This window comes from Aptenodytes patagonicus, chromosome 25, assembly GCF_965638725.1.
Source record: "Aptenodytes patagonicus chromosome 25, bAptPat1.pri.cur, whole genome shotgun sequence".
Classification (NCBI taxonomy): Eukaryota; Metazoa; Chordata; class Aves; order Sphenisciformes; family Spheniscidae; genus Aptenodytes; species Aptenodytes patagonicus.
In genome coordinates this window covers 3,890,206-3,916,199 of record NC_134973.1, presented here as the reverse complement: position 1 = coordinate 3,916,199, position 25,994 = coordinate 3,890,206, and the positions used below count along the sequence as shown (strand labels likewise).

Here is a 25,994-nt window from a genome sequence, read left to right as displayed (position 1 = left end):
GGGTCCCGGCGCGCGTCCGGGGCCGCCTCCCGCCGAGGGCGGCCCGCAGCAGCGCCGCCGGCCCGTAGCGCTCGGGGACCGGCGCTCGGCGGGGACGCAGGGCTCGCTCCTCTCCCCTCCGGGCCGGGCCCCGCGGCGGGGGCCCAGCTCCCGCCTCCGCCGCCCACCTCGCTCCCGGCCCGGCCGCCCCCGCCCCGCGCAGGCGCGCGCCGCCTCCGCCCGCTGCGCAGGCGCGTCCCGGCCCGTCCCCCGTTTCCCCCCCCCCCCCGCCCCGGGCAAAGCCCGCTGCGCAGGCGCCCTCCGTGCCCGCCGGTGCGTGCGGCGGGGCGTCAGGGGCGCGCCGTGCGTTACGGCGTCGGGCGTGTCCCAGGGTGCCCTGCGCGGGGCTGGCTCCTGCCCACAGTTGAGTTTGGCCCCGAGCGGAACAGTCGGGCCCGGCCCGGTCGCGCCGTCGCGGTTCCCCCCCGCGCCCCGCTCCGAGCGCCGCCGCCCCCGCCTCGCGGGGAGCGAACATGCGACTCCGGCTCCCCGAGGAGGCCGCCGCCGCCGGCGAGTGAGGAGGAGCCGCCGCCCCGGCCCGGCCCGGCCCCGCCGCCCGCCCGCCCCGGCCGCAGCCGCCCCGCTTCGCCCAGGCAATGACAGCGGCTCCGGCCCCCTCCCCGCAGCAGATCAGGGACCGGCTGCTGCAGGCCATCGACCCGCAGAGCAACGTGAGTACGGCCCGCCGGGCCCCGGGGCTCCTCTGCCGGCGGCGCGGGGACGCCGGCCGCGGGCCGCCGCCGCCGCGGCCCCGCGCGGCCGCCCGCCCGCCCGGGGCTCCCGCCCCGCCGTCCCCCGCCGCTGTCCGAGGGGGCGCCGGGGCCGCGCGTCCGCCGCCGCCTCGCCTCCCGCCGGGACCGCGGCGGCGGCCGGGCTCCTCCCCGGGCACCGGAAGCCTCCGCTGCGGGCGGTAGCGGGGAGCTCCCAGGCGCCCTGCCCGCCCGGGGTCCCGCTGCCAGCGGCGCCTCGCCGCCCGCTCCCCCGAGCCGGGACCGCGGGGCCGCTCCGGCGGTGGCACCGGAGGCCTCTCCCCTCCTCCCAGGGGGGCCGCGTCCGCCCCCCGCCGCACCGCCTCCCGCCGCCGCACGGCACCCCCCGGGGCCCGGCCGGCGCTGCCCGGCCATGCGGCGTGCGGCCCGGCGGCCTCCCCACGCCAGGCCGCGGCTCGGGCGCGGCCTGCAGGGGGCTCTGGGCCGGGCTCCGCCGCGGCTCGCCGGGACCTTCCGGGGCGCCCACCTGTTCCTCGGCCCCTGCGGCCGCTTCCAGCCGGAGTCGCGGGGCCGTGGGGTAACCCCGGGCTCCGGGGACACCGGGAGGGCTTCGACGGTGGCTTCGGGGCTCTGGAGCTGCTCCAGCACCGAGCAGCCTCGGTCTTCGCTTTTATCCCTTCCTGCAGCGCGCTAATGAGCTTATCTGCTCCTTCTGGGATGTAGTGTAAGCACAGGAGTCGGTGTATATTTTACCTGCAAGTGGCCTTAACGTTTAAGTGGCGGTTACCCAAAGTATCGTTTACTCCTTTTACGGGTTTTTTTGGCGCATTAAAGCAGTTCTCCGCTTAGGTGTTTATTACCGTGAGAGGGCTGCAGAGCCTGCAGGCTGTCAGATTTTTGAATCTTGGATCAACAGTCGCCGCAGCGGGATGCAAAGGTGGGTTTGGCTTGGCCATCTGCAGTCTGCAGGGGCAGCTACGGGTGCGTCAGGCTGAACCCATGTGTGTCTGTTATTCCAGGAGGCTGGGTACGTGAAATGGTATTTTGGTTCTATTAAAGCCATACCTGCTTCTGTCTGACCAAGTGGGGCTTTTTTTTTTTTTTGTAATAGACCTGTATTGAAGTCTTAAAGTAGCTATCAAAGTCATTGCCGTTTGGAAACACTCTGGAGTGGCCTGCCTGGGACACGAGACCTGAAGAAAAATCACCCTGACCTTGTAGCTTCTTTAGTAATGCCCTGTGATGTGCGTTTGTCGACGAGCTGCAATATTACATGTTCTAGTAACAGTAATGAATTATAATGGTAATTGTGGGCTTTTAAATGTCAAAGTTGTTTGAGTTTGCAGTACTTTAATGTGGATCTCGCTGAAATGTCAGTACACCTCATGAATTTTGTTTGCTCTTGAGTTCTCTTTTTTTTGTGGCTGCAAATTTTTCACCTTACGTTAGACCAAGTGTCAACCTGGTTTAATAAAATTCTAACAGATCTATGGTTTCTTTTGACTTCTAAACTGTGGGCAGCACTGGTTACCCTACTTCTGGTGTTACTTTCTAAAACACTGTGGCTGCGTGGAATTAAGCAGCCAGGAAATACATTTTGTGATGGATACTTTTCTCTTTCTCCACACGTTAATGTTACATTGTGCCGCGAAGGTGCTTGCAGTTTGGTTGTGATGAGGGGGACCAGAAATGACCAGGCAGCTGTCTGCGAGGGGAAGCTAGAGCATCAGCCAGTAGCTCTGCTGAGCTTCCAACAGGTCAGTAGCCCCATAAGCTGAGGAGTAATGTATGTTAAATTATAATTCTACATACTTGATACTTATCCAGGGCAATAATTGGTGGCAGAAAAATCAGCCCATTGTTTAGAAATGCCTGTAGGCAGGGGGCCGTCTTCCATTTTAACCTTTTCTTCGAATGAGAGCAGAGGTGGTGTAGTTGAGATTCATTGTGCAGGCTTAGATCTCAGTCTTTTTTCTCCAAAGCACATAGAACACATGGTAAACAATCGATAAAACTACCTGTCGTGCCATTTGCACGAAGGGAAGAAAAACGTAAGTTTTGAACGTGCTTAAAAGCAGATTCTGAATTTAATCGCACTTGGGCACCAGCGTAAAAGTGTAAGAAACTGTTCTGATGTTTTCCCGCAGGAAGAAGTCAAAGCAGCTATGAGCTGCTGCGCTCCCGGAAAACTCTGACTGCTTTCTTCTGGCTTTTAGAATCTTCTCCTAAAAGAAGTGGTTGCGTTCAAACTTACAGCGTTCATTATTGTGATTGACTTCCTTGTTTACCAAGGAAAGTCAAGCTTTGAGGCCTGGATTTTATTCAGGCTTTTCAATGTAATTGTCGGTGTGTACGTGCGTGTTTCTGGAGAGGGTGAAAACTGCACTAATATTGTCAGGTGTGCGAAAACCGGTCTAGTTCTGCGAGGTTGAGGAGGATACGGTTTGTTATAGTGCTTTACTGTGGGGCGCTGTAAATTTAAGCTTCGCTGATACGTTCTCTAATACAAGCTGATTCCCCATTGTGGATATTCATTCCAGTGTAGCCGTAAAGGTCTTTGTGGTATATACAGGTCTTGGTTAACTCCGAGGTCCTGCCTTAAATTTAAAAAAAAAAAAAAAAAAAAGATAAGTTTCCCTACCTGTGTTGAGTTGAACTGGTCAAAATAATCTTTTCCCCAAGCTTTCAGAACCTGCTTGCTTTGAGAAATCAACTTGGGTGCCAGTTGTTCACCTTGGTTTTAACTGCTACATGAAGCCGTGCTGACTCAGGAGCAATGTTTTAATTGTACACATGCATTTAGCGTTGAGACCTCTTCTAGTAATTGTTGCAGAATATATTTATAACTTAGTTTCACACAGTTAGTTCAGAATTTACACGGGTAACCTCTATTTCAAAGGAGACCTATAAGAAATAAGCTATTTTAAAAAAATTACATCATCTTGGAAGCCATCCGGGATGTCTGGTATTATGTCTTCATTTATTCAGCCTTTTCCCCTCGAAAAAAACCATATGGGCAAACTACTTCTGCTACACGACTTAAACACTAAGTATCAACATCAATTTCCTTCCAAAGCTTGTGCGTTAGTGAGAACGTACCAAGACTCATGTTGGAGGAAAGCATGAGTTCAGTGGTATCACCCACAGCGATGGAAAATCCTTTTCCTGGAAGAACCGTGTAGAAACACTAACTGGAGGAGAGTGTCCGAACCCTTATTGCAGCAGTTGTGTGAGGTCTTGCAGGGGAGATGTTCCTTGGTTCTGGTAGAAGCAACGCTTTTCCCTTTGGGCTCGGTGTGCCGAGAAACCACCTCTTCCCCCAAGCAGAACACCTTCGCCTTGTTAAATCGTACTCTGTACTCTTCAGGGAATTTATTACCTGATGTCAGGAATAATGAGATCTGTTAGTTTTAGCTCTGTGGGAAAGCCTGTCATTTCCAACTGGCTGTTAGAATTGTGCTTGCAATTAAATGGTTCCTCATCCTGAATATGTAGCAATTTTTTTTTCCGATTTTAAATATTAGACAATAATTTAATTATTTGCCATTAATACCTCTCTGTGATGCAAACCTAGCTTTGGTTTGAGTAACAACCCGTTATATTCTCACTGTGTGGTTGGAGCTGATTGTAAATCAGGCTGCCGTTCATGCAGTATCTCAGCTGGCCTTGCTGCTCAGACCTTCAAGAGAGGTCCACTCTCTGAATTATTAATAATGAATTGGTCCGTGTGTTGTAATATGTTAAGTAGTGTATTGGCCTGGGGTGATCTTCCAGTTGACACGAGTTGCATAAAGATGCTTCCGTGGCTGTTTTCTGTAGTGATTGCTTTACCGAGATCTTAGAAACAAAAGCCTCTCTCATCAGTGATAAATATGCTTTCTAGAATTGAGTTTAAAAACGGGGGGAGAAGGTGCCACACGCTGCTGTAACAATATACACGTAGAGAGTGGAGGAGGACGGTGGTTCACTTTGGGAGGGTCTTGGTGATTTCTTTGGATGCGGGGAAGTGTTACGTGTGGGCGAAAGTAGACTAGGCATGGCTTTTGCTTTAGCTTTATCCTTTTCTGTGAGGCCTTAATAAGCTTATCAGTTTTGAGGAAGCTGCAGTGTGCAAAGAGGCCGGAGCCTGTCGTACCTCTCACCATTTTTGTTTATTTCCTTATTGTAGCTTGTCTTGTTTCAAGTAGTATTGCATTTTGTGCATCAAGGCGCAGTGGATTGTGTTTCAGGTTGTGGTGAAACATGTGGGTGGTTGTGGCATTTCCTAATGTGTAGGGTCTGAAGCATCGTTATCGTGTCGGTCCTGGGTTCCAGATAAAGATTTGGGCCTGTTGCAGTAAGTCCCACTGTATTCAGTTTCTTCATAATTCTAAATAACCTTAAATGAGGATGACTGCTTTTCTTTTGATGCCCTGTATTGTAGACAGCTGGATACACTTGAATTCACCAGTTTGAGGGTGGTGGCATAGTTAGCTTCTTGGCCTTGCTTTGCAGCTTTCCTGTCCACCTCTTTCCAAAAAAGCTTTTTTTGCGTGGTGGAAGTATATTCCAACAGCGCCCGTGATGCTTACGTAGATACTGAGTTTAACTAGTCCAAGTTAGCACTTGTCTGGTTAGTTGCCTGGATAGCCCTGGACAATTTGGTTTTGGTGGTAATAAAGCCTATTACTTTTTGAGAGGTTTGGGGGGGGGGGGGGGGGGGGGAGTTTAAAAACTTTTCACTTGCACAGTACTCCTTGCAGTAGTGAGACCATCCTAAAGTTTGAGGCTGCTGAAACAAAATCTGGGCAAACAAAAGTAGCAGGGAGTTTGGGTTGAGGGGTCAAAGCAAGGGGAATGCCAGGCTGCCTTTCTATTGTTAATTCCTTGAAACTCCACAGGTTGCAGTGATGATGGCAGTAGTCATTTGCTCTTAAGCTGTAATTTGAGTGTTTGTTTCGGCAGCAGTGACAATTTAAATGACACCCTCTTCTTATTCCTGCTACACACACCCATTTTGTGTGTGCCGGTGCAACTATTTGCAGGATCATGTGGTGAACTGAACTGGGGAATTGATCAGGGTTTAGAAAAGAAAAGATAATACATCTTTTTTCCCTAGGTAGTTTTTGATGTAGCTCAATTACCCGATAAAACTTCTGGTGCATCACTAATAGTGCTGGCACAGGTGTGGCAGCAGAATTGGATATTAAAATGTTTAAATAAGTATGGAAGCTGAAAAATGGAATGCTATTTCTTCCTTGTGCTTCCCTGCTGCCTTAGCAGCCTGGTTTGGGATCTTGTAGGAAAGAGGTATGTGTTACCTGTAAAAGTTAACCACACCTGGCTGCGGCTTTTGAGACGAGAGTGGATGCCTTATGGTCGAGTTTCATTTGTAGAGTCTTTATCGTCACTGTCGCTTGTGTGTGGTTCAAAGATGTCTGGAATTGTACCCTGTGCTTGTTGCGATGCGGTAGTGTGGGGGCTCGGCACGTGTTCCTGGGATAAATCCTGGGAGACTTCTTCATGGGTATCCAGGAGGATGCTCCTGCGTAGCGAGCTTTGCGACTCGAGAGTAAACCACTTTACACTGAAGGCCGTGTGGCTAATGCTCCAAATAATCAAAAATTGACTTGGCTTAGACTTGCATGCTTACACCAGCCGAAACTGCCAATGGAGCTGTGCCCGGCGGGAGAGCTGCTGGGATCCCCATCCACTTCCCCACCTCCAGCTGCACATTCCTGTTCCCTCCCTTGTGCTGGCACGGGGCTGCCTGGCTGACCCCAGCCGAGGAACTTACTTGGCCAAAGCCCACCTGAAAGGAGACTCCTCTGAGGTCTCTTTCCCCGCCCTGGCTCATCCTGCGCTCGGGGAGGTGGCAGTTTTGGCACAAAGCAGTAGTTGGGGGAGCATGTGTGGCAAGGATGGTGGGGTAGTTGCAGCCCCAAGTGGTACAAGCCCGAGCTGTTGCAGAGCAGCACCCTCCAGCCAGACACCCCTCAGTTTGCAGGTTGTTTCATTAAAGGGGAGCAGGCTTTTCAAATCCAAATGATAAAACTTTGCAGCAAGTAGCTGTCTGCACACGCTATAGCATGGGCATGAGCACTTTGATTGCTCAGAGGCTGGAGGGAGGAAGCGCTGAGAGGGAAATAACTAATCTAACGCATTTTTCTTGATGTAACCATGAAGCAGTTTACTGAATGGAAGAACCAACTTTTTGTAGGTAGAATAAACATCAGGAATAATCTCTGACAGTCACCGTGAGCCACAGCATGGAAGAGACAGCTGATGTGCAAGATGCGCGTCCTTCCAGGAGAAATGCCCTAAAACAAACTTCCCGGACAGCAAAGAAGCCGAGGCTGCAGTTTCCCAGGTTGCTCTGACTTGGGGCAGCTGTGTTCCTGCGGCCGCTGGTGCACCTGGGACGCTGTGTTAAGCCATTTCGATGCACGTCGGCACACAGTTAACCCAAGAAAGCAGGGGGCTGAGGGAGCTGAGCGCGGGGTCCCGGGAGGGCTGGAGCTGGTGTGGTGCGGGCATGGGGTGCAGCTGGATCGGCTCCTGCTGCCGAGGCGCTGCAGCCTGACACTGGTATGGGTGGGAGGGAAAATATTTGCGGTCAAAAGCTGCCAAGTGGGGAGAAGACCCAATCTGTGTCTTAGGAAGTAAGACAACCTTCAGCTTAGCCCGTGTTTCAGGAGTCTGGACCTAAGGTTGAAACTCCCATTTGTCATTTGTTAGGGTTCTGTACGGCAAGTTGAGGGTGAGCCCCGTTTAGGGGTGCGTAAGGTGTAGGTTGTTGCCTCTCTTCAGGGTTTTTCGTGTGGCCATATGACACGGCAGCACTGTCATCCTGGCAACCTGATCAAAGTAGTTTCAGAGCAGCTGAAGCTTTTTCTCCCAGTTCCTGTGAGGCGAGAGCCTTTTCCAGTTTCTTCAAGGAGCTGCTGCAGTTGACAAGTAGAGTTTTCTTTTTTCAGGAACCACAAGTTTCAGGATAGAGAAAGAAGAAATCTATTCTGCCTACTGGGGAAATTTGATGTTAATTAAGAAGCACTTTTAAAGCATAGTTACTCCAATGTATTAGATTTGGAGTTAAATTTAATGTCAGTATAGTTTTTATAAATACACACACACACACCCCCCATGTCTGTTTTGGCTGATAATGTTTTACTGCTATCTCGTCTCACCCATTTTGTGCTTCGTGATAACTTCAAATAAACTTTCTCCGGTCTGTAGAACATATGGTATGATGTGGCCCCACTTACATATTTGGTCTTTAAAGAAATATTTAAGGTCAAGGTAAGTACATCACATTCAGTTTAATGTAAATGTAGGTTTGTTTATTCAGTATTCTAGCAGCTAAATTATTCTTTCTGCAGGTAATTCACGCTTTCAGTGTTTGGAACAATATTTAAGTGCTAGCAAATTGCTTTAATTTGAGGTGCAATCTGCTAAACTTAACAGCATGTCAGTGTTTTCTGGGGCATGGCTTTCATGGGGCAGCGGTGCACGCTTAAGTGTGATTGTTAATATCAAAGTATACAATTTTCAGCATGTCCAAACAGTCGGTGGTAGAAATTTCTATTGAGGAATCCCTGGAAGTAAAACGTAATTAGTTCTGTTTTACTGAACAAAGTGGTTTGCTAACATGGCAGTTGGGGAGGAGAGGAATCCTACGTCCAAGTCGGTAGTATTCAGCAACATACTCAACTGGGTGTATTTTGAAACTTTGTGCTGTAAAGATGATTGTGCAGAGGTGGAAGCCTTGTCGAAGAGTGACAGCCGGCACCTTTGTGGATCTGCTTTCTCACATACTCTTCTCATGCAGAATCAGCTTGCAGAGTATCATGGTTATACTGCAGGTCTAAGTTGATGTATTTTTTCAAGGAGCGTAGAACTTGTGAAGGTAGAGGAGCATGGGTTTTTCCCAAGGTGGTGATGCACATTCATAACTTCTCTTCAGCGAACAAACTTCCAGCACATCTACAACCAGCTCAGTTTCTGTAACTCAAGCTGTCTCTTAAGCGGAGCTCTTTGAGCTGGGTAGCATGGACAGTCTGTAACGCTCGTGCTGTGTAAATTAATTGCATGGGAAGGAACAAGGAAATTTTGTGTTTGTATATAAGTTATCATCCTGAAAGTTCCAGAAAAACGTATACCTCAATATTATAGTTTGTCCTTGGAGAAACTACAGTTGATTCTTGAATAGAGGTGAGCGTAGTGAGGTGGAAGAGAAGAAGATGCAAGAGGTGATGTTTCAAACGTGTTTGCAGAGGTGGGGCGCCCGCAGCTTGTGTGCTTATGGGGTAAGCACGCTAGTTCAGAATCTGACTGCAACATGAAAGCTCGGTCTCCGTTGTCATGTGTGTAAAAGCTCCAGTCTATCAAAGTATGAGCTATTGGGTTTTGACTTTGTGTAGTATTTTCTTCACTGGACTTTTTAAGACAGGCTGCCAAGGGGCTTAAGCATCAGTGGGGCTTTCTTAAGTGGAAATCATGAAGTTTTTTGCTGCTAGGTTAGAAATAACTAGCGCCAGGTTGCAGCTTCCCGAGTGTTCTGTGTTTAAATATAAATAAAATGCTGATGGGGTACTGGGTTCTTTTGTCCTGTCGTGATCACGCTGGGCGAGGAGCTGGTCTTAAAGTAGCTTTCCAACTCGTAAGCTCTGAGATGAAAGGTGCTGTGCTTACAGTCCTCTGGGGGAAGATTTTTTTTTTCCAGCCAAAGGTAGAAAACTCATTTTGTTTCTAAGTAGCTGCTAATGATTGTGCCACTGAATGGAATGGCCGAGCATTCTCGACTGATCATCGCGGGGGGGGGGGGGGGGGGGGGGGGTAGGGGGGTGTATCGCTTTCCCCCGACAGGTTATATTCTCCCGAGGACCTGCACAGTCTTCAGTGAATGGAGGTATTTGGAAATGGGTGGCTGGCAGCTCCATTTTATCTAGAATTTGGTGAGCAATAATTCTAGGAGATGGGCAAATTGATTTCAATTTTTTTTGCATATCCATAAAACTTCTCTGTGGTACGTGCTGACGGAAATTCTGTGTCAGTAACTGTTGTAGAAAGGATACAGTGACTTCTCTCCAAACTGGGTGTTTAAAACTTTCCCAATTTGTAAGACTATTTTTCTCAGGTTTTGTGAACAAATACGCCATGCGTAAATTCTCATGAGCAGTCATGCAAGCAGATTGCGCTTCAGTGTGATGAATTAATAAATTCCACAGTGCAGTGTATTCAGCAGGCTCTTACCTCAGCCTCCTTTATCATTGAAGGAATCGGCTGAGAAGCTTCCCTAGCATTTTGAAAAAAGTTGGCCTGCTGCATTTAAAAGTACACCAATATGGTGATAGATGTTTTTATTTTTTAAGAAAAGAGTGACAAGTCCATATTGTGGGGACATTAGTAGGGCGTTTCTGTATTACGTTCAGATATAAACTGCTCCCTGTTAACAGCTCTGGGTAGATATTCCATGTGATGGGTAACATAATATTTAAGAACTTCAGAAAGCTCTTGACCCTTTGAAGCCATTCTCATCAAGTCCTTAAATGCGTGTTGCATAATTTTAAATCTCCACTAGTTCTCTGGAGTGCATTAAGATTAAGCAGGTGATTGCAGAATGATTCTGTCCAGGTGATGCCTTTAAGGGTCATTCCCACAATCTAGTTTGGTGTCTGACTTTGCTCTGACCGTAACGCGGGTAGACAATAACAGTGAGTTCAGGTGAAGTGGAGCTGCCGTGCTGGGAGCGTCCGGCTCTGCTGGCGCCCGCCTGTTGTGCATTAACTCTCAGCGTTGGCTTTTCACTTCCCCGAATAACTGCAGTCAAAGTACAGACTTCTGGCTGAATGAGTGGGTCTCTCCTTACCGTAGAAAGCACCAAGATCATGATAAATCAAAAGGGGCGCATTTTAAGGCTGAATTTTCTGTATATTCTGTATTATTCTGTCTGAATAATCAACAAACTCTGCGTTTCTCTCTTGTTGAAGTAGGACCAGTTGTTCCTGTGACTTTGATTGCACAGTGACCCCATTTTATGGCTCTCTAAATTTTTAAGCAGTAATTTTGGACTTCAGTTCATGGCTTATAATAAATAGTAACTACCAAGATTCATCTGGTTAAAGTTTCTGTACAGGTGGAAGAGGAGGAGAGATGGTTATCATGTATACAACAAAACTGTATCGTGGTTAGACGTCCTTAGGACCAGTGTAGTGATTGGGTTTTTAGGGCTTGTGTGTTAGTGACGTGTTCTATGGGTGTTATTTATTGTGCTGAAATAATCTGTAGCGATGGATGCGCCTGGGGGGGACGTACTGCATTATTTCCTACTTTTTGGTTGTGCAGCTCAATGCTTGACAAGTCTCGTTCTGTAAGACATGCTATGTTGTGCCACTAAATGTTAAAAGGCATTTGTAGCTGGCCGTGTGATCGGTAGTGTTTACACCAGAAGGCAATGGATGTATAGGGCTGGTCAAACCGAATAGTTTCCGTGGTTATTTGTGGTTTAGTATGCTTTGTTTTGGCAGGACCACACTGTTTTAGAAGTGCGCTCGGGTGTTGGGACGTAGAGGGGTAAGCGTGAGGTGGTTGAAACGGTGATATGAAGTGACTGCAGAGCCTGAGTGGTGATGAGCCGCCTGCGAAGGCTGGGACAGCCTTGGGCCTTTCTTCTGGGATCACGTTCACTCGGGGCACTGCGCTTGGGCTAGTGAGCCTGCCCTGCGTGGTAGGGCAGCACGGGCCAGAGGGGCAGCGGATTTTGACGTGTTGAATTTTGTAAGTCCTTTATAATACAAACTGCTTCATGTAATTACCTGTATGTGTCTCTTTGAGAGGGCAGAATTTAGAATTACTATTTTGAGTCTAGTTTGGACTAGATAGAAATGGGTGTTTCAATGTGTCTCTACTACTTGCTGTTCAGTATCTGTTCCCCAGGTGTGAATCATAGGGGTGCATGGCTGGAAGGGACTTCGTGAAGCTACATGGTCCATCACCTTCACTAAAGTACCATCACCTATATAAAACAACTCCTTCCAGACTTGTCTAATCTGTTCCTAAACCACTATAGTGGCTATGGAAACTATTGGAGAGCTTGTTTGAGTGCGTTGGTAGCTCTCTGGTTATTCCTAATATGTAATCAGTATTTGTCTTGTTGCAAATTAGGCCAGTGAGCATGAAAACAGTTGATCACCATTTTCTTTATTATGACTAATAACGCCCAGGAAGGCTTATTTCGAGCTTTGTGTGTCTCTTCTCTGTTTTTTTCAAGACTGTGTGAACTGAGTGCTTAAACTTTTTCTTATTAACCATGTTTTCAAAACCTCTTATCACTGCTTGCCTCTGAACTCCTCTTTGTACACGTTCTTCTTGAACTGTGGCGCCTTGAGATGAACATGTAATTCCAGCTGAATTTGATTCCTTTACCATTCCTTATCAGTATGCTGTTGAGTGAAAAACAAGACTAAAATTTATCTGGCTTGCAGTATGCCATGGTGGATACCACTGAGGCCGTGTTCTGCCCTGCTGTGACAATGACTGCCTGGCTTTGTGGTCCGCAGTACCCACTCCTCTTCTTACTCTGTTCCCTTACCTTGAATTTGTGCCACACATGTCTTCCCAGTTTAACAGTATTTCATGTAACTAACCTTCACTTCATCTGCTGGGCTTTTTAAATCAGGCTAATAAATTTGTTCCCCAAAAAGGTTTTGCCCAACTTTGTGGTCTGGTGGTTTGGTTTTTTTGGGGGGGGGGTCACGTTGCAGTGAGTCTTCTATGTTTCACATACAACTGAGGGGTGGGCGCTACAGGTACAATTCTTACGATATTATACAAAATGTTTAGTGAATGTTGAAGTTGACAGTTATGCCTCTCTGTAGTAACAAGAATGTCTTCCAATTATTGGCTAATAAATATGAATGGAGAAAAGTGTTATACCGTTGACTGTTTTCTATTTGCCTTAAAGACCTCTTCCTGTAGAGCAGGAAGACTCCCCTCAGTGTGCCCCTGCCGTTCTGTGAACTGGTTACGTTCTGGGTGTGCGTCTTGTCCCCATTGTCTGTATTTTACTACCCCCTTGTATCCTACCTTCTAAATGACTCCACCGATGGATACTCCTTTCATCGGGTGGTTTCCCCTGCCTTGCCAAAGCGTGCAGCGTTTTCCTGCTGTGTCGAGGGCCTCTGCCAGGGTTAGACGTCTCCTTTGGAGTGGACCGTGTAGAGAAGAGCTAGAGTGGCGATGGCACTTCCCAACTGCTGTGGATTTGCGTCTCGAGGCTGTTTGTAACTGCCGGGGCAAACTGTGTTTTCTGCTGGCAAACTCCTCTTAACCTCTTGGCTGTTCTAGTCTCTCTACACCTTCCTTACGTGCGTACGTACTGCCAAAAGGTAACAGAGGGCTAAACTGTTGTCTCACTCAAGTGAAATATTTCAGGTCTGCCGATGTCTTCGCAGTGCGGTATTTTGTTGGAACCTGACCTTACTCGTTTGATGATCCAGGCTTTGTAAAGTGTATACGGGGAGGTATCTGGATGATGTTACTTTACCATTAAATAAAACCTAAGTACAAATAAAATACATGCAGATTGTTTTGCCTCTTTAAATTAGAGCTGAAAGTTTTAAATCCAGAGGTAAGGATAAGTGCTTGCTGTGCCTAGCCACTTTTTTGACTGTTCTTGGTAGTCAAGGAGCATTTCTTCTACCTGTTGCTTTGCAGCACAAGTTTCTGATCAGTTCTCAAAGCATGGACTCCAAAGGAATTTCTCTGTCGTAGAAGATACTCTCAGTGGATGACTTTCAACCCAAATCATAGATTCCTTCATGTTTAAAGATCTGCTTTACTAAATACTATTAGAAAACTCGCCTCCACCTTTGAGAATATCTTTTGTGTACTGGTGAATATTTGAACTCCGCTTAGCAAACTGACTTTCAAACATTTTCAATAATTATGAACAAAGTAGTGCATGGTCATCTTTTTGGTATGTCATTTCTGTGAATAGTGTCTCGTGTACCCTATCTTTAGACAACATCATGTCACATTGGGGATAGGGGAAACTGTTAATAGATCAGTTGCAAGGGAACTGAACTAAATACCAGCAGGTTGTAACCTGAATTCTAACTTTGTGTGTTTGGTCTGTACCTTTGAAAAAAATGACATTATAGTTTACTGTTCATGGTATGTGCTGTTAGTGTCTGGTATCTAATGCGTCTTGTGTGAAGTGCTAAATAAACACTATACTACTGTATTTCCATTGCAGCATTTAAATAAAGCCTACTATGAATAGCAACTTTTCTCTTCTTACTTCTTATTCCATGTTTCAGATTACTGTGCAGCGCAGTAGCTTTTATACAAACGCGGTGCTGGGGGCAAGATCTGATACTGATCAGAGACCCCAGGCCGGGGTAGGAATCGGTGCTTAGACGCAGGCGATCGCTACACTGCCTTGGAGGAAACAAATGCGAGCGGAGGACATCGCTCGTGGTGCTGTTGCTGTACCCTTCTTTTGAATCAGTTCTGCGTTCTTGGCAACTTCAGCAATATTGGCCTTGAACCCGGGATTTTCTTGAACGCTACCCTGCGCTACCGAGGGATATACGTGGCCCGTAGATACATGACAGTTTTTATAACCACCCAATAAAGTGCTGCTGTCCCTGGGAGCGGGGGGAAGACAATAAAAAAATGGTACAGATGCTCCTGTGAACTTCTGTGTAGACCGTACTGCATTTCTTACGTGAATTGCCAACAGAAAACACCAACTTGGCGATAGAGATCTGGATTTGTATCTGTAGGAAATACAGGAAGATCTGTTTAGTCTTCCACGGTGGGTCCGCTTCTCTGCTTGCTTTTGTAAAATTGCTTTGATACCACAAATGGGAAAATATTACAAAAGTGCTTTCTTTGAAACTAGCAAAATATTGAGTATTTATAGCATAGTATTTATAACATAGACGACAAATACATTCTCTCAAAGCCGGTGTTTTCTGCTATATCTGTATAGCCTGTTTCAAAATGCTTATAATGGAGTCATTGATTGTTATAACCTGGGATTTCAGGAGGATAATAGCATTACACTTTGTTTTTAGAAAAGCTTCAGTGATTAGGGACTCTAGACCTGCTAGGCCAAGTTTAAATACCCTTTAGAAACTTCTAAAGGTACTAATGCGGCCCATACGGATGATGATGATACTGTGTCAAAAGATGCCTCTTAGTGCTGTTACGTGAACTTTATGCAAGTGATTAAAAAGAGCCTTTCTAGGCAGAATCCAGTAGGATGGGCATCTGTACTGGCGGTTTCACTGCAATTTTTTTTGTAATTGTACACCTAGCTCTCAGGTTTTCATGTTACAAGGAAATACCTACTCTTCCCCTACTCCAGGCCTGTGTAACCAAGTGTCTCAGCAGCAGCATCCTTGCTAACTCACATCTGGTTTGTCGACTAGCATGGTCTAGTCATGCATGCAAAGATCTTTAGAAACATCCCTGTGAAACATTTTAAAAAAAAACCCAACAACAACAACAACAAAAAAAACCCAAAAAAACCCAAATTGCTTTATTCAAATGACTGCAATTGAGTGTTTCTGTAACGTTTGTTTCTTAGGCAGCAGTGGAGTGAGACGCAGGGTGTCCTGTGTGTCGAGGCAGTCCTGAGGAAGAAAGGAAGGTGTTACAAAACACACTGGTGCTCATTTTGTATCTGGACTGGTCTGTAGATGAAAGAAGACAAAGCACAACAGTGCGGTGTGCGAGTCCAACATAAAATGCGTCCCAGCAGGTTGGTAGTCCTGGCCCTTCCACACCTGCAGCACGTGGAAGCGGTGATACCAGCTCGCGTGCGGGTGCTGAGTTTGCTGCTGTTTTCAAATCTGCCTGGGAAGGAGGCAGTGGAATTGGAGGTGGCAGGGAACAGCTGTACATTAAACTTCCCAAACCCGAAGACACTTTTTTTTATCCTTTTAAACTGCTGTGTGACACTTACCCTGAAGTTAGTTACTGAATTGTTCTTGATTTATAAAAGCTAAAATAGGATTAAGATGGCAGATAAAAAAAGGAAATTAAGCTGCTTGATCTTTTCCAGAGAGTTCAGAAACCCATGCTTTTGTCTGAGGCTGTAGTAAAAACATTTAGTGCTTAACTTGGAAAAGATCTCAGATAGCAGTAGTAAGCTCCAGAGTATAGCTGAATGACTTAAGGAGACTTGCATGGAATAAATAAGATTTGTTTTCTGTGACTGTCATTAGGGTTGGCTGGAAAGGATTATCGTAGATGACTCAAAGCAGATGTTCTCCAGTAAACTTCTGAGTGAATTAATCTGTGTGCCAGTCAATCTTCACAACATGGGAATAGCATGGGATGGTTTGAAATGCTGTATAAACTATTCTTAGCCGTTTTCTGCAAGCTCCTAAATGCGAGGTCCTGGGGTTGCTTCATGGAAGTTCTTGTTTTGGGGTGGTAGTAATGGGTTGCAGCATAAGTAGACAAAGGCAAATAGAAACTAAAGGGATGTGCAAGTTCCTGAGACGCTGACTTATGCAATTGTACTCTTAGCTGGTGTCTGAAGAGAGCAAGGTTGCCAAACTCCGTTGTCCCGCTCTGCTTTATGTCACTTTGCCTATCAGCTGTGTAGCCAATAAGCATTTTTGATAGCAGCTTGCGTTAATAAATTATCATTTCTGGTGCTGCTCAAAGTAGGATGATGTCCTGGTAGGTTTTGTAACTTCGGTCTCATGTCAGTTATGTGACAATATATTAATTTTATTAAGCCAGTAACAGATGGTTTAAGGTAGAGGTACTGGTGTGCAATACTGATGTGCTGCTGTTACCGAAATAAGTGTCTTCACATTGAATAGATGATACTCAAAGTGTTTTGGGGAGGTCGTCTTGTTTTCATCACAGTGTTTAACTATACCGCAAGAAATTTCATAGTCTATATTATTTTGAAATAGGTGAATATGATTTTTATTATAAGCTTCTCTTTACGGCAGGTTGGGTGAAGCATTCCAAGGAAACTACACAAAACTGCTGGGGAAGGGTGGAGCAGTTGTTGAACCTGCCTGAACATTTTATTTTTATTTTTTTTAAGAGCCACACGTCCCTGCAGGTCAAAAAGAAGGGAAAATGAGAGGAGCTTCTTGCAGTTGATCTCGAGTGTGAGCCTTCGTGCTCCTTGCAGCAATTGCTTCAGTGCGACAGCATGTTTTCAATTGGTTACAAATGTGTGAAGAATCTGAAATGGGTGTTTTGTGTTTTACCAGAAGTTGAGCGATCAGCACAGACTCAGCGGTGTAAGGCTGCTTTCACTGTCTTAATTGGCACCATGTGTCCCTCAAAGGAGGGAATGAAGTAACAGTCTATCAGTCTCGGTGTAGACCTGGACTCCGGTAGGTGATTTAGCATTCGGGGGCATCCATGTGTGTGTACTGGGGTATATTGAAACAAAGGCAAAGCTGTTACTGGAAATTCCCTGACCAATGTCATCTTTCTGTAGGTGTGTGTATATACGAGCGTATCACTTTCTCCATCTTGACCTTTTGATAGACTAATGATCCTTTTTTGCTATCAGTTTGTCGTTTAGATAATGAATATTTGGGGATTACCAGTAACTGCAAAAATAATTGTACCGATTGTTGATGTGTGCAATACACAGAGCCTTTTTGCACCCTGGTAATTCATAGCCTAAAATATGTGTTGGGAAGGAGAGTATCATGTTTTGCAAGTCTAAAAATGTTTGTCTGGAAACTCCCAGAATTGAGCATTAGCTATTCTAAGTGCTCTGGTTCTAGAAACTGAAAAAAACCCTGGTGTTATGTATTACTTAAACTGTGATTTAAGTAGGCACTGAGGGCAGTGCAAGGATCAAAACATGAAAGAAAGTCAGCGCACTGAAGTGAAATAGTAAGAACTAAAATATGTCAAAATACGTGCTATTGCCGCTTTAAAGCTTAAGCGGAGTTTTACTAGACCTGACCGGATGGTAGGGCTTTAACTATCTGCAGAGGCTGTTGTAGTTCAGTGAAGAAAAGACCATGACAAATTAATGCATCTTTGGTCTGAAGTTGGTTTTACAACCTGTAAGAGTTATAATCATTCAAAGCCTGTGTAGTCTTTAAACCTAAGTTTGATAAAAGTAAGTCTAAAAATGGGGCAAAGTGTTTAACTGACAGCTTTAGCCAAGTATCTCCAACATCAAGCAGTCCTGCTGTGACGGAAAAAACATTGTCTATGCACAAGATTTTCTGAAAGGAAGAGACTTCAGCTCCTGATTCTCCTGAATAGAATTGACTTGAAAAAGCAAATTCTTACAAACTTGCAGCCTTTTTAAAATGAAGACTCTTGCAGCAGAGTGTGTGGCTGGGAGGGTGGGACTACCTGACACTGCTCCTGAGAAGACTTGAGGATAACGTGGGATCCCTGCAGAGGTTCTCGCTGCGAGATTTTTCTCAGATGCAGTTCACGTCCAGTTGAGTCACAAATGAAATTAAGCAATAAATGAGACTGTGATTCAAGTTTTCCTTTGCTTATCTTTTAATTCTATCTACAAAGGTGAATTAGAAATTCCAGGTTTTGGTGCTCTTAACATCAGGTAGTGGAAATACGATCTCTGTGTAGTCTGGGGGTTCTTAGAAATTATTAAAATCACACTTGCGCTTAACATCTACAGATTGTGGCAACCGCTTTTGTGCGGAGCTTACTCATGCATACCGAAATGTTGCAGTGGAGCCCGTCAGAAAATCTGATACACGCTTTGTTAACGTAATGTGTATTTCTGCAGTTACTCCTCACCATCTTAGGTATCAGGAAATACAATTCTAGAATGATTGTGGAGTTTTTAAGGTGGCTGTTCAGGAGCTGTGGCTGTATCCCACGCCTGGTCCGTCTGGTGCTGGGCGATGGTCTGAGGACACCTACTGGGCACAGCGTTTGCTTCATCTCTGCGTTTAAACTTGGAGGAGTTCATACCTGGGTTTTTAGACTCTTGGTGTGTAGCTACAGGAAGCATCAATGTTTTGAACAAAATCGTAGAACGGTGACTTGTGTAAATCTAAAGCAGTGCCTAGAGGAATAAATGCAACGTTTCTGATTTGACTCGTTGCTGCTCTTGGTCCACTTGCGTTTCCAGTTAGGCTGTAGGACGGTTAACTAATACCTTGGCTCGGGGGCTCAGAACTTCGCTAGTAAGTCACACTGGTTTTATTGCTAATGTTTCCTTTAGCTTTACATAAGAGGAGTATGTTTGTTACAGCTCCTGCAGTTTCCAACTAGGTCAGTGAAGTGTCCTTGTCCCTATTCTTTGAACAATCAGCTCCCTAAAGCCAGACAGTGTGATAGTAATTTTGTGATTAATGCTTCCAGCAATTATAAAGTGGAAGGTCTTAAATTACATTTGATAACTAAGACCTGTACATGAAACATGAAGTGACTTTGTCTTCCTTGTTGCAGATCCATAACATGGTGGCAGTGCTGGAAGTGATCTCCAGCCTGGAGAAATATCCCATTACCAAAGAGGCACTTGAGGTATGTCACCCTCTAAACATCGCTTGATTTTTGTGTGTATAAAAGGACTTTCTCTGCCTATCTAATTTCCATAAGAGCTTTTCTTGAAACAATAGATTGATTGCAGAGGATTCACAATTAAGATATTATTTTGTCCCCCTCGTGCTGCTTCTGACATCTCGGTGCATACACAGTGATTCTTTCTGGATTCAGATCAGTATTCTGTGCAGCACAGTTCCTGTTTGTGTAGGGCACTAAATTAATCATTACTTGTTACCAATTAATTCTGTTGCATCCAGCAACGTCACTCTGCTTGCTGAAGTACTGATCGCCTTTTTAGATGTCTGGTGACCAAGCACCGAAGAACCTGAAATAGGAATATAGTTACTCTGTGTCTGTAAAATTAATCTTAAATTCAGTTAAGCAGGTTTCAATGCCTGATGTAGCTGGTGAGATGAGGTGTATTAAAAGCTGAAGCATCAGGTGGGATCGCAGCTGCAGCCTCACTGGCCGCTCTTAGAAACAGAGCCCAAAGAACTTTTTATGGCTGAATTATAAAACTTTTTTCAATCTTTATATTGAAATTATTGGTATTACTTGCTTTTAACTATTGCTTAACTATAACTCCAGCTGTATTTCGACGTATGTATCACAACATGTTGCATATTTCTGTCACAGTCCGGTCTACGTTTTCCTTTGAAGTGCTTTTCTTAAGTAATCTGACTTGTGGAACAATTCTTTGTTTTCAAATGTGCTTTGGGAACAATCAAACACTTCTCTTCCTTCTGCTTACGAAACCACTTTGGGACACCCTAGGAATGCTTGTTTAAATCGGTCTTTCATGCCCTTTCGAGATACTGGGGAGTGAAGGGAGAGGAGAGATGGAGGAGGAAGGTAGGACGTAAGTCGCACCCTGGCTAGTCGGGTTTGTGAAATGGAGATTTTCATTGTCAACGTATTACGTCCTGTAACAGGCGGAGATTCTGGAATTTTTTCTCTTGCCTCTTTCTGCAGATCTTATACTTTCACTGTGATAAACACGCACCTTTTCTGCCTGGGGTGCTGCATTTCCCCTCCAATCTGAACTTGCACCTTTATTCTCAAGATTCTTGCTGATTAAAGAATTCCTTTCTGATGTTTTTCACAGCTAACGGCTCTGGTGCTTTAGCCAGGGAATAAGGGCAGGGTGACTTGAAACCTACAGCAGGTTTCACGTTGCGTGGCAGAGCACTGGACCACCTGGAGTGAAATCCTTTCCAAAAAGATTAATTCAACACTTAAATCTTTAGTGGTTTTTAACTAGGTATTTCTTAGGGTAAGCATTACAAAGCAGAAACGTACCTTAAAAACTCTGTTCAGAATGATACCTCTTTGTAAAACAACTTTTCTTTCTTTCTAGGAAACGAGACTTGGGAGGCTTATCAATGAGGTGAGGAAGAAGACATCCAATGAGGAACTTGCCAAACGTGCCAAGAAATTATTGCGGAATTGGCAAAAGTTGATAGAACCTGTAACCCAGAATGAACCAGTGCCAAGAGGGTTGCCGAATCCACCCGGATCAGCAAATGGTGGTGCTCACAACTGCAAACCAGAAGCGCAACTTCCTGCTGTGGCTGGATCAAAGCCGATCAGCGAATTGAAAAGCAGGAATGATATACAGAAACTAAATTCTCCAAAACCAGAGAAATTGGGAAATCGGAAAAGGAAAGGTGAACACAGGGACGGGCATCAGGGCCCTCCTCCCCCAAAAGTCTCCAAAGCTAGTCATGAAGTATTACAAAACTCTTCACCCCCTCCAACAAATGGAATTGGAGGTAGTCCTGAAAATTTTCCTAGTCCTGTAGACGTAAATCTACATGCAGGGCCTGAAAGCAGCAGGACAGAACTCAGTGAAAATGATAAACACAATAAGATCCCAGTAAATGCTGTAAAACCTCACACCAGTTCTCCAGGACTTGTAAAACCTTCAAGCACTTCCTCGTTATTAAAGACTGCAGTGCTTCAGCAGCATGATAAATCGGAAGAAACCACAGGACCGCACCAACCTAAGAGTCCTCGCTGTTCCTCGTTTAGCCCTAGAAATGTTAGGCATGATACTTTTGCTCGGCAGCATACTACGTACTCACCAAAGGATTCAATGCCTAGTCCATCTCAAAGGTCTCAGTTCTTAGATACTGCACAGGTGCCGTCACCGCCACCATCCTTGATGCAACCATCAACACCTCCAATGCCAGCAAAAAGACTGGAGTTCTCTCAGCAATCAGTAACTGAGGTTTCTCAGCACTGGCAGGAGCAGCAGGTACCTTCTGAAAGCCAGCACAGGCATACAGCAGGGACACTTCAACAGCACACATCTCCCAGCTGCAAAACCAGCTCCCACCCTGGGGAATCTCTCACGCCACACATGGGCTTTTCACAGGACACTTCAAAAATGGACAGTGATGATGCTGCTTCAGGTTCCGATAGTAAAAAGAAGAAAAGGTACCGACCCAGAGACTATACAGTCAACTTGGATGGGCACGTGACAGAAGGGGGTGTGAAACCTGTGAGATTAAAAGAGAGAAAACTCACTTTTGATCCCATGACAGGACAGATAAAACCTTTAACACAGAAAGATCCTTTGCAGGTAGAAATCCCTGCACTTACTGAACAGCACAGGACAGAAACGGAAAAGCAGGAGCAAAAACCCAACCTGCAAAGCCCTTTTGAACAAACGAACTGGAAAGAATTATCCAGAAATGAAATCATTCAGTCATATTTAAACAGACAGAGTAGCTTGCTGTCTTCATCAGGAGTACAGACTCCAGGAGCTCACTACTTCATGTCTGAATATTTAAAGCAGGAGGAAAGCACTAGAAAAGAGGCTAGAAAGACTCACGTTCTAGCTCCTAACAGCAAACCTACAGACTTGCCTGGGGTCACAAGAGAGGTCACAAGTGATGACCTCAACAGAATACGTGAACACAACTGGCCAGGCGTGAACGGTTGTTATGACACACAGGGTAACTGGTATGATTGGACACAGTGCATATCTTTAGATCCACACGGGGATGATGGTAGATTGAACATCCTGCCTTACGTCTGCCTAGACTGAGTACAGTTTTGCTAAAAATGCTTTTACATCTGCAGTTAGCAAAAATGGCAGACACTATGCCACTTAAAGACGGAGAAAGCCTCCTGTCCCGGACAAACAGGCCCAACGAGCAGAGGGTGTGAGGGAGCTGGTTCTTTACAGCTCTTTCCTTTAAATTCTCCTTTTGTGAAATGCTGCTACCAGTTTACTAACAATTGCAAAGGAAGGCATACGAAGGTTGATAAATTGAGTTCAAAACTCTATAGCGAGCCAGCTATAAAAAAGTGTTAGTCCCCAAGAAGCGAAGAGGATTTCCAGCACTTTCTGAATGCCGGAATCTTATTACAGGCAGGTACAGAGAAAATTGTGGAAGTTACCTTAACAAAATATGCATCTATTTATTTGACTTGATTTGGGTTTTTATTTGGCAGTGAGATATTCGAGAGACAATGTGCAAAAACTGTAGTTTTATTTGTATCACATCTCTGAACATGATTGCGTTTTTTTTAAAGTCATGTGGTACGGAGATTGGGTTTTAAACAGCAGGTGTTGCACTGCAGGCTGGGAGACCAGCTTCAGCTCAACATTCCATAGGCATCCACATATTTTAGTCTGGTTTCAGTTTAAGTCCAGTCTCTGAGAAATGCTGCAAAAACTAGATGTTTAACGATATTTTTGATCCCACCACCACCAGCCAAATATTTTTCCTCCTTTTCCCTTCCTGCAAACTTCTAGGAAAAAAAGAAAAAGAAAAAAAAAAAAGAAAAATCACCTTTTCTAGAATCTAAATGTAATGAGGGTGCTACAAGTTTGTAACTGTACTGTGAGAGGGAAAAAGGAAGCCTGTTTGTATGCTGGAAATATACTTGTTACCATTCCTTTAGATATTGTTTGCCTTATGGATATCCATCATAAACGCAATTTGCAAAAACAAAGAGCCTTAGTGAATGTACAGTAACTAGACTTCTGTGTTCTTGGGATGCAGAAGGGAGCAACTTTGCTATTTGGTCCTTTAAGTGGACACATTGTGATATAAATGTGGAAATAAAAAAAATTTGCACAAAACAGTTTGTGAATTATTTATACTTAACTCATTTTTTTTTAAAGTTTGCTCAGTTCAGACCAGCTAAGTGATCATCGACACTGAGAATCCGTCGGAGCAGTGTGGTGAAGCTGAATCCCATCCGACACTGGCGAAAGCAGCTGGCTGTTAGGGATATACAAGATGTCTTCCAAGTACGTTGGTGGTGTTCAGTCGCACAGGTTGGATTATTTTTTTAACTCTGGTTGCATCCAGGGTCTGGAGACTGATAACCCGATTGCTGTTAATGTACCTCAACGTCTAAAAAGATCATAGTTCACCTTTTTGTCTCAGTAACTTTGTAATATATTATTCCTAATTGTTAAAACGCTTTCTAAAGCAGCCTGGTTCAGTATAGAAAGCGAAGAATTTCTATTCACTGTAATTGCTTTAACATTTGGGACTCGGTGTTTTCTGCAGTCCCCGGTGCTGGGCTTCTGTCCAGGGGAAGAGGGGAGGGGACACTATACCAAAAATATTTCTAGGTTTAGTGATGTTAACTCTGTTAACCCGTTTGTGCTGGATCTCGCTTCTGTGGAGGAGAGCCCTGGCAAGAGTTTTCCTGCCTTTGAGAGCGGAGTCAAGCTCTTACATGATTTTTAAAGGGGTGTTCCTCGCCAGGTATGTGTTAAGTTGGTTCATTCCCTGGACTACAACTGATAAAGGTTTGGTTTATTTTTAAGTCGTTCAAACCTACTGCTTTTGTGATCTGACTGGTATCGAAATGTGTGGGTGTCTCAGAAATCTTAACTGATGCCTGTTCGCTTCCACTTCTGAAATCTGAGATCTGAGTGAGAAACCAGAAAAAGTGGTTACCAAAAACCGTTGCCAAGCATATTTTCAGTTTACTTCCATTTTGTCCTTCTGCAGTTGGTGAGGTCAAGCAGTGTGTTTTAGAGTTGGGGGAAAGCTACTGTCTTGCAAGAAGGCAGAAGTGATGGTAGAGGGCTAAAAAGCTGGTAATTCTGGAAAACACTTGGGTTTTGTTCGTGTAAAAAAAATATTGTGCATCTTGTCTCCCCCCACCCCTTCTCCCTCTTTCCCTGACTGGCCTTATTTAGGAACAGGGTCCGTGCTCTTTCGAGGCCTTTGGATATAGGGCAAATTTCAGGAAATGACAAAGTATTACATTACGCTTTATACACCCCATCTTTTTCTACGCTGCTTACATTTCTGATGCAGTCGATGGCCCTCGTGGACCACACCCGCTGAGGTGATGCCCCAAGCTCATCACTGCTTTCAAATTACATCCAGCTCTCGGTAGCGAACTGACGGTGCCGATGCTCATCTTTGAGGGAGCGTCGGGTAGTAGAGCCAGGCCTTTCCCTAGTGCACCGAATCGCCAGAGAAATCCACGCACAATGCAAGCTTTAGATCTCGTTCCACACCGAGTCTGTTTCTGCTGTAAGGGTCAACTCACTCGGGTGTCATCCAGGGTGAGACGAGGCTTGACAATCTTTATTTCAGCATGCGAGTATAACCAGTTCTGTGAGCTCCAACAAATGTGAATAAGTTTACAAGGTGGTGGGTTTTTTTCCTTGTCAATTTTGTAAACGAGTTCAAATGAAGTTTACCATGTGCGTATCTGCTGTGTACTCTCATTTTTGCATGAACTCAGTTTCTCTGCTACTGGTTTCTCCTGACTGCCTTACAAAATTTATTCTTCTAATCCTAAACTCTTAAATTAATAAACTGCCCTCTCTCTCTTGTCAATGGATGGCATGAAATGGCTCACCTGCAAATCTTCTGGGAATCGCCATTACCTAAAGTGCATGTTTTCTATAGGTACGTCAATGATGTAGAAATGTCTTTTGGCAGACTGCGTGGGTGAAGCAGGCTCTAGAACCCCCTCCCGCTTGACAGGTACTCGCCCATCTTTTAGCGTAGCCAGCGTTACGTGTTCCTTGGGACAACTGTCTCGCTGCCTTTGAGTACGTGACCTTTGCTCGGTCACCGCGCCGGCTGCCGCTTGGGTTTCCTGAGGTGGTCTTCAGTGGCTGCGCCGCTGTTAAGGCCTGCCTTCCACTTTTTACCGCTCGTGCTGTAAAACCAGCTCAGAAAGGAGGGTTTTGTGCGTTTCTGTCGCCCCACGCTCTCTCCCGGGTTGTTTTAACCTGTCAGGCTGCCTCTCAGCCTAAGCTACAGCGGCGTAAGTCAGCAGCGCTGAGGAGGGCTCCTGTCTGAGGAAGTAACAGGCTGGAGCCGGCGGGAGACCGGGCTCTGGGCCTTCGCTTCTGCTCTGGAGGCGGGAGTGAGCGCCTTCCCCGGCCCCGCAACCTGCCGCTGCTGGACTGAGCCCGCCTGCAGGCGGGAAAGCGCCGCCGGCGGCTCGGCGGGGCGGGAGGCGGGGGGGGGGGAGCCCGGAGGGGGCGCGGGGCTGGGAGCGCTGCGGGCCCGGAGGAACGGTGAGTGCGGGGCGGGCGGCAGCGGCCCCTCCGCGGCGGCTTCCCGTCAGGGGAGACGGGACGGCCGCGGCGGAAGTGACGCGCGGGACCGGCCCGGCGGCTCCTGCCGGCACCCGTAGCCGCTGAGGCGGCGGCGGCTGCCCGCGCCGGCCCCGCCCCAGGAAGCGACGCGTTGGCGGCGGTGACGTTCCACCGGCGGCCGGGCGGCGCAGGGAGCC

General features: G+C 46.1%; 1 protein-coding gene across 1 annotated transcript; it reads left to right on the top strand.

Moving 5' to 3' along the window:
- Positions 1-628: 628 nt before the first annotated feature.
- On the top strand, positions 629-23,354 carry MED26 (mediator complex subunit 26). Its single transcript, XM_076359651.1, has 3 exons — positions 629-710; positions 19,164-19,238; positions 20,617-23,354. Exons 1-3 carry the CDS (start codon positions 636-638, stop codon positions 22,309-22,311), a joined length of 1,845 nt encoding a protein of 614 aa, XP_076215766.1. The 5' UTR covers positions 629-635; the 3' UTR covers positions 22,312-23,354.
- The last annotated feature ends 2,640 nt before the right edge of the window (positions 23,355-25,994 follow it).

Coding starts and splice junctions, on each gene's coding strand:
- MED26 (XM_076359651.1), top strand. CDS start 636: ATGACAGCGGCTCCGGCCCCCTCCCCGCAGCAGATCAGGGACCGGCTG. Junction 711..19,163: donor CCATCGACCCGCAGAGCAAC/GTGAGTACGGCC, acceptor TCCTTGTTGCAG/ATCCATAACATGGTGGCAGT. Junction 19,239..20,616: donor TTACCAAAGAGGCACTTGAG/GTATGTCACCCT, acceptor CTTTCTTTCTAG/GAAACGAGACTTGGGAGGCT.